Source organism: Myotis brandtii, unplaced genomic scaffold (genome assembly GCF_000412655.1).
Source record: "Myotis brandtii unplaced genomic scaffold, ASM41265v1 scaffold536, whole genome shotgun sequence".
Classification (NCBI taxonomy): domain Eukaryota; kingdom Metazoa; phylum Chordata; class Mammalia; order Chiroptera; family Vespertilionidae; genus Myotis; species Myotis brandtii.
The window spans coordinates 3166514-3174582 of record NW_005369967.1 but is presented as its reverse complement, the minus strand read 5'-3'; the positions used below and the strand labels follow the sequence as shown (position 1 = coordinate 3174582).

The window sequence follows — 8069 nt, the reverse complement described above, 5'->3', positions numbered from 1 at the left end:
AGTCAGGGGCATGTACCTGGGTTGCGGGCACATCCCCAGTGGGAGATGTGCAGGAGGCAGCTGATCAATGTTTCTCTCCCATCGATGTTTCTGACTATCTGTCTCTCTCCCTTCCTCTCTGTGGAGGATCAATAAAATATATTAAAAAGAGTATTAAAAAAAGAAAAAGAAAAAAAGAAAACTCCAGATGGCTTCACTAGTAGATCCTAATCAAAAATCTAAGGAAAATAAAATGATAATCTTACATAAACTCTTCCAAAGAACACAAAAATAAGGAGCAGCCCTAACTCATATGAGGCCAGCATAACTTTTTAAAAAATCCTCACCCAAGGCACATCGTTGCGAGAGAGAAACATCAATCAGTCAGTTGCCTCCTGTAAGCGCCCTGACTGGGTATCGAACCCACAACCTAGATATGTGCCCTGACCAGGAATGGAACCTGCAACCTTTTGGTGTATGGGACGACACTCTAAGACATGCTTAGAGAGAGGAAGTGGGGGTGGGGGGGAAGAGAGAGAGAGAGAGAGAGAGAGAGAGATCAATCTGAAGGAGAAATATCAATTGGTTGCCTTCCGTACATGCCTGGACCGGGCCCTGCTGGGTAGCTAAGTTGGTTAGACTATTATCCCGATACACCAAGGTTGCAGGTTTCATCTCCCCGGAGAGAGCACATACAAGAATCAACCAATGGCCAGAACCGGTTTGGTTCAGTGGATAGAGCGTCGGCCTGCAGACTGAAAGATCCCAGGTTTGATTCCGGTCAAGGGCATGTACCTTGGTTGCGGGCACATCCCCAGTAGGGGTGTGCAGGAGGCAGCTGAATCGATGTTTCTCTCTCATCGATGTTTCTAACTCTCTGTCCCTTTCCCTTCCTCTCTGTAAAAAATCAATAAAATATATTTTTTTTAAAAAAAGATATATTAAATGTAAAAGTGATTACCAGACATGTAGGTTAGCATAAAAAGTTGAAAATGTAGCCTGGCTGGAGTGGTTCAGTGGTTGAGCATCAGCCCTTGAACTAAGAGGTCACTGGTTTGATTCCCAGTCAAGGCACATGTCTAGGTTGCAGGCTGGCCACAGCCCCTTCAGGGTGGGGGGGTCCCGCTGGGGTGCCTGGCCAGCCTGGGTGAGGGGCTGATGGCCGTTTTCAGGCTGGCCATGCCCCCTAGCGACCCAAGCTCCCAGCCTCTCCTTTTTTTTTTTTTTCAGCGCCTCCTTGGGCAGAGGACAGGGCGGGCTGGAAGCAGGTATCTGGGATTTATTTATCTTCTATAATTGAAACTTTGTAGCCTTGAGCGGAGTCCAGGGCCAGCCAGGGCAGGTGGGAAGCTTGGCTTCCTCCATCGCCGGGGGCAACCCAAGCCTCCTGCTCACTCCAGCTCCATGGCTGTCGCCATCTTAGTTGGGTTAATTTGCATGCTCACTCCTGATTGCCTGGTGGGTGTTGTGGAGTGATGGTTAATTTGCATTTTTCTCTTTTATTAGTGTAGATAAAAGTGCCTAATTCTGTCTTTCTTTTATTTATTGATGTTTTTAGAGAGAGAGAAACATCAATTTGTTGTTCCACTTATTTATGCATTCATTGGTTGATTCTTGTATGTGCCCTGACCAGGGAATCGAACTTGCAACCTTGGTGTATCGGGATAATGCTCTTACTAACCAAGCTATCCAGCCAGGGCCTCCAATTCTTTCTTGATGGCCCAAGGTCATTTGTATAAATTACTATTATTGATGATAAAAGAAATACCCTCAGTAGCTAAGGTGTAGGACCTGTGTGACTACTAAAATATCCCCACACTGTCAGGTGTTCTCTTTTTGGTCATCATTGTATTGACATCTAGTAGGCACTCCTATCAACCTTGATCTGATTTTGTGGCAACTATTCTGCTTAAAGCTTCTTTTGATTACATTTTCTGGTTCCTGGCTATATTCTAGATATCTAGAAAACAAATATCAGAGATTCTTGGTAAGGTATAACACTGCATTAGTAAGATGATACTTCTGAGTAATTTATATTTTTGTAATATCTTCTGTTTCAAGATTAAAGTTCACTCTGTGAATCAGAATGACAGAAGAGTAGGTGTACCATATTATCATCATCACAACCATGCAACAACTTCCCCAAAGTTAACAGCCATTAGAAAAAGTAACCAGATGGTGAAGAAAGCCCTTGGCCTCCAATGCTAGTTACCAGTTTTGTGGCCTTTGGTAAGTAACTAATCCTTTTTATGCCCCAATTTCCTATCTGTAAAAGTGAGGATAGTTACAGCATTTCCCTACATAGAATTATTAATAGAATAAAATTAAACTAAATGAAATGATCAAACAAAAAGGCACAGTACCTGGCTTAGAGTAAACAATATTTCAAATTATCTTTTAAAATTCTGACTTGTATAATAATTCCCATTTAATAGACTTCCTTAATGAACTTCTCCATGGCATCCTTATAAAAATACTATTAAAAATATTCATAGTAGCTACTATTTAATGATCACTTATTATATGTTAAAATTGTGCTAAAGGCTTTATAGAGGCTATCTGAACCCTTAGAAATTCCCTGTGAGGTAGATACCATTAAATTCCTATTACAAAAAAGTACAGTGGGGCTTGAACTTCCTTAAGTAGCATGTCCAAGTTCACAGAACGGTAAGTGGTGAACATGGAACTCATATGGATCTGCTTGGCTTCAGAATCTATGATTATGAGCATTCCCTTATCCTGAGAAGCAACTTCTGTTAAAGTCTACTTACCAGCAAGTTGAGAACAAGCTAATCTTTAATCTTATCCTTTACTCAAGACCTCTAGTTGGAAAAGCAGACATGATTTGTCTTATTTTTGCTTTTTAACTTACCCACTCACAGTCGATTCCAAGTACTGGAATATCTTCTAACCCACTCCTAAGCAAGGGTTCAACTTGATCCCACTCTGCCTCCTGAGATACAGTGACCACCTTTGCTTCCAGGATCCTCTCCTCCCATGAGGCTCTGGGGGCACTGGAAGGCAACTGGTCCACTTCTGGCGGGGGCAGCTCGCTCCTGCTTGGAGCTTGCTGCTGCTGCTGCTGCTGCTGGTGCTGGTGTTGCTGCAGTTGGTGCTGCTGCTGCTGCTGCTGCTGCCGCCACCAGGCTCCACGGCTGCTCCTACTCCTCCGGCGCTGGATGCCTTTCCACAGGACAAATGCCCCCACTGCCGCACCAAGAAGAGTGGTCACTGTCAAAGCCACCAAGTGTCTAGACATCTTCAACTTTGCTGCTGTTTAGGAAAGCATATCACTAATCCCACAGTCTGCAAAACAAATGGTAACAATAATTTTACACACAGAATTTAAGCCTATATGGAAAGACGTTTCCACTAAAACTTGGGGATTGTTCCACTTACAATCCATGTGCCCACAAACTAAAAAATTGTTACAAATTTTAACATGAAACAGTTATATTTTAATTTTTTCACTTTTTTACATTCTCTACTTCATCTCTATCTCCATTCTCTCCTAAGAAAACCCTCCTGCCCTCTACCAGTTTCCCAGGGCTCTCTTAATCATATAAAATCATATCAATTAAAACAGAATAAGCTAGCCCAGCCAGCATGGCTCAGTGGTTGATTCCCGGTCAGGGCACAAGCCTGGGTTGCAGGCTCAATCCCCAGTATGAGTCGTGCAGGAGGCTTCTGATCAATGATTCTTTCTCATCATTGATGTTTCTATCTCTCTCTTCCTCTCTGAAATCAATAAAAATATATTTTAAAAATAATAAAAAATAAAACAGAATTAAGCTATACTCTGGCTTTCACTTACTGATATGTTAGTGAATAAATTTTTGCTAATGGACCTTCTTCAAGGTGCTTGCACTTTAAACCTTCAATTTCTAACAAGAATTGAGTGGAAATTTCTGCTTCAATAAAAATCTAATCATTAGCAAGTTGGTGGGGAGATTTTTTTACTTTTCTGCAAGGTGTAGGTAGTGGGAGAATGAAGCAAACGGGCTTGAGAACACATGGATCTTCTTGCACCAGAAATCTCAGTAGTTCTCCATAGAAACAGACTCAGATATTGAGGGTAAGCTAGGGCAGTACAAAGGAACGAAGGGCCTCCAAAAGGAATAGGACAGAACCTTGAGAGAGTTCCAAGATGCTCAGGAGGAGGTTGCAAATTGGAATGTCCACAGGGTCAAGATAGGAGAATATACTTAAGTAAAGCAAGCCAAGTGAAAGACAATGGACACAGACACCCTGCTAAATAGTCACCTACTGCATAACAACATTTTGGTCAATGATGAACTGTACATACAAAGGTGGTCTCACCTATACTAACAAAAGCGTAATATGCTAATTAGACTGGACATCCTTTCGGGCAAAGCCAAGGTGGCGGGGGCCGAGGTAGAGGCAGTTAGGGGCGATCAGGCTGGCAGGGGAACAGTTAGGGGGCGATCGGGTCAGCAAGCAGAGGCAGTTAGGGGCGATGAGGCAGGCAGGCAGGCAAGTGGTTAGGAGCCAGTGGTCCCGGATTGCGAGAGGGACATCCCCCGAGAGGTCCCAGATTGGAGAGGGTACAGGCTGGGCTGAGGGACCTCCTCCCCCTCCCCCGCACAAATTTCGTGCACCGGGCCTCTAGTAAAATTATAATTTAAAATTCCTATTGTCTAGTGCAGTGGTCAGCAAACTGTGGCTCATGAGCCACATGCGGCTCTTTGGCCCCTTGAGTGTGGCTCTTCCACAAAATACCACGTGCGGGTGCGCACATACAGTGCGATGGAAACTTTGTGGCTCATGCACAGAAGTCGGTATTTTGTGGAAGAGCCACACTCAAGGGGCCAAAGAGCCGCATGTGGCTCGCAAGCCGCAGTTTGCCGACCACTGGCCTAGTGACATTGTTGCTGTCATAATGTCATAGCACAATGCATGGCTCACGTGTTGTGGTGACACTGGTGTAAACAAACCTGCTGCACTGCCAGCTGTAGAAAAGTACAGCACATACAATCACGTACAGTACATAATACTTGATAACAAAGGACTATGCTACTGGTCTTTGTATTTTCTACATAATACGTTTTGTTGCTATTTTAGACTGTACTCTTTCTACTTATTAAAAAAAAGTTTGCTATAAAACAGTGTGCCGTTATGCCAGTAGCAGCCTTATACATCTCGTGTTTACTGTGTCTTTCAATGGCCATCATTTCGTCTTGTGCTTGATTTAATCTAGTGTTGTTTTGTACAGTAACATACTGTACAGGTTTGTAATCTACGAGTAATAGGCTCTACCATATGGCATAGGTATGTAATAGGCTATACCAGTGGTTGGCAAACTCATTAGTCAACAGAGCCAAATATCAACAGTACAACGATTAAAATTTCTTTTGAGAGCCAAATTTTTTAAACTATATAGGTAGGTACATTGTTATTAACTTAATTAGGGTACTCCTAAGGCTTAGGAAGAGCCACACTCAAGGGGCCAAAGAGCCGCATGTGGATCACGAGCCGCAGTTTGCCGACCACGGCTATCATTCCCTATCCGATAGGGAATGATAGCCAGAAAATACAAAATACACATGTAAAAGATTGATATATTTAAACATAAAATTTAAAGCTTTGGTTCAACAAAGATGCCACATGGCTAAAGATAAGCAACAACTTTTCTTTTTTAAAATAAGTTTCTTTTTTAAATATGTTTTTATTTAGCCCTAGCTGGTTTGGTTCAGTGGATAGAGTGCGGGCCTGCGGATGGATTGGCTGCCTCTTGCACGCCTGCTACTGGGGATTGAGCCCAGAATCCCAGCATGTGCCCTGACCAGGAATCGAACCAGCAACGTCCTGGTGCATGGGATGAACTCAATCAATTGGGCCACACGGGCTGGGCAAGACAAACAACTTTAAGAAGCACTACATTGGAGATGAATATTTAAAACATATATAAGTGACAAAAAGATTACTATCCAGACTATATAAAAACACTATCCTATATAATAAAAGAGAAACATACAAATTAGCTATCCCTCCACTACGCCCAAGCCACGCCCACCAGCCAATGAGGAGTGTGTATGCAAATTTCGATGTTTCTCTCTCATCAATGTTTCTAACTCTCTATCTCTCTCCCTTCCTCTCTGTAAAAAATCAATAAAATAAAAAAAATACATAAATGACAAAAAGATTACTATCCAGAATATATAAAAACACTGGTCTGAGTAAAAGGCAGTACAGACATGGGGTCATGTAGTGTTTGGGGTACATATATGTACAGGGGAAGTGGGCAGAGGGAGGGAGTGATCAATATGAACATTTTGGTGTATTTCTGACACTTTTATTTATTTTTTAACCTATTTTTATTGATTTCAGAGAGGAAGGGAGACGGAGAGCAATATAGAAAGTCATGATGAGAGAATCACTGATTGGCTGCCTCCTGCCTGCCCCACACTGGGGATCAAGCCCACAACTGGGAATCAAACCGTGACCTCCTGGTCCATAGGTGGAGGCTCAACCACTGAGCCATGCTGGCTGAGCTCTGACGCGACTTTTTAAATTCTCTAGCCCTGGCCGGTGTGGCTCAGTGCCTTGAGCGTCCGTCCTGTGCACCAAAGGTTGGTTCAGTTCCCAGTCAGGCACATGCCCAGGGTGTGGCTCAATCCCTGGTAAGGGATGTGCAAGAAGCAGCCAATCGATGTTTCGATCTGACATCGATGTCTCTCTTTCTCCTTTCCTCTCTCTCTAAACATCAATTTAAAAATATTAAAAACAACAATATAATCTCACTAGTAACTACTTGAGACATGGTCATATGGGCACACAAACACATGGAGGATTTTCTATGCAACACTGTGTCTTAACAGTGAAAAACTGTAAGCAATGTACGGAATCTCACATATTACGGAATCTTCACATACTAGGGAATTTACAAAGTTGAAAGAATAAGGTAGATCTCTACATAATGACAAAGAAAAAGTTCTAAGACCAATTTTTAAGCACAAAAAGTCAAGTTGCTGAGTAGGTACAATACATCATATTTGTAAAATATACATTTGTGAAAGTTTAACACAAATATATTTTATATGTACAAACACCTGTCCATATATACAAAGAAAAAGAAATAGAAAAGCACACCCCAGACAGTTCTTCCTTTTGGGCAAGCGACTAAAGAAGAAAAAAATGGAAATGGAAAGACACAGGTCAAAGAGCATCTATCTTGTTTTTAAAATTTCATCAGTGTTTCACAAGACTGTATGCACGGACTACAACTAAAATAAATATAGAAGAGTAAGTGCATTAGTGCCCTGGCTGGGGAGCTCAGTGGTTACAGCATTGCTTGCCCAGGCTGCCTTTTCCATCCCTGGTCAGGGAACATACAAGAGTCAACCGGTGAACGCATAAATAAGTGGACCAACAAATCTGTGTTCCTCTCTCTCTTTCTCTAAAATCAATTTTTCACAAAAGGACATTATTAAAACAAGGTCAACTTGACCAAAATTAATCCTTCCTCCTCCATATTAAACCTCCTTTCTCCCGAAATTCTAATAATGAACAAAACCTTTCGGTGCCGTTCCTTCCGTCCTTACAACTAAAACAGGCGATATAATATGGTGTTTAATAAGAGAGTTCGTCTGTGTCCAATGGTATGTCAAAAGCTTATAAAGGTGTGGGTTTGTTTACGTCTTAAAGAGCAGGTATCGATTTTGTAACAAATGCTCATTAACGATCTATCCCAGGGATGCGAAAAAAACAAACAGGTGTCTCCCCAGTCAGGCCCGAAGCGGCGGGCGTGGCCTGGGCGGAAAGGGGTGGTGACCGCGGGGGGCGGGGGCAGGTCCCCACGAATCGCGCGAGGGAACTGCGACTGGACGCGCGGAACACGCAGCGCCCGAGGAGTTGCCAGGGGCTGCAGATGGCGCTTCCTTTTCACTGGTCAAGAGCCATGAAGGTGTGGTGGGTGCTTCTGAAGAGAGAAGGGGTGCGAGGGGGTTTCCCTGCGAGGGCGTGGGAGGCCAGTGCACTTGGTGCGAGGAAGCCGCTCCGTGGGGCGGGGAGAGGGGCAGGGCCAAGTCGCTCCGGGACGGCAGGGTCCCCGCGATGAGTCCCCCCACACA

At 43.3% G+C, this 8069-nt stretch overlaps 1 protein-coding gene and 1 long non-coding RNA gene across 5 annotated transcripts in view; one reads left to right on the top strand and one right to left on the bottom strand.

The window, feature by feature from the left end:
- EXD2 (exonuclease 3'-5' domain containing 2) overlaps positions 1-8069 on the bottom strand; it is an 82535-nt gene that overhangs the window by 40371 nt on the left and 34095 nt on the right. For all 4 annotated transcript variants that reach the window (XM_005877934.2, XM_014549144.1, XM_014549145.1 and 1 more), the window contains exon 2: positions 2852-3285. In XM_005877934.2, coding sequence (XP_005877996.1) covers positions 2852-3238 — 387 coding nt within the window. In that variant the 5' untranslated portion in view covers positions 3239-3285. The remainder of the gene's footprint in view (positions 1-2851; positions 3286-8069) is intronic.
- Positions 7501-8069, top strand: part of LOC106728112 — a 2362-nt gene continuing 1793 nt past the window's right edge. Inside the window, exon 1 of the long non-coding RNA XR_001364369.1 lies at positions 7501-7903. This is a non-coding gene — a long non-coding RNA (uncharacterized LOC106728112). The remainder of the gene's footprint in view (positions 7904-8069) is intronic.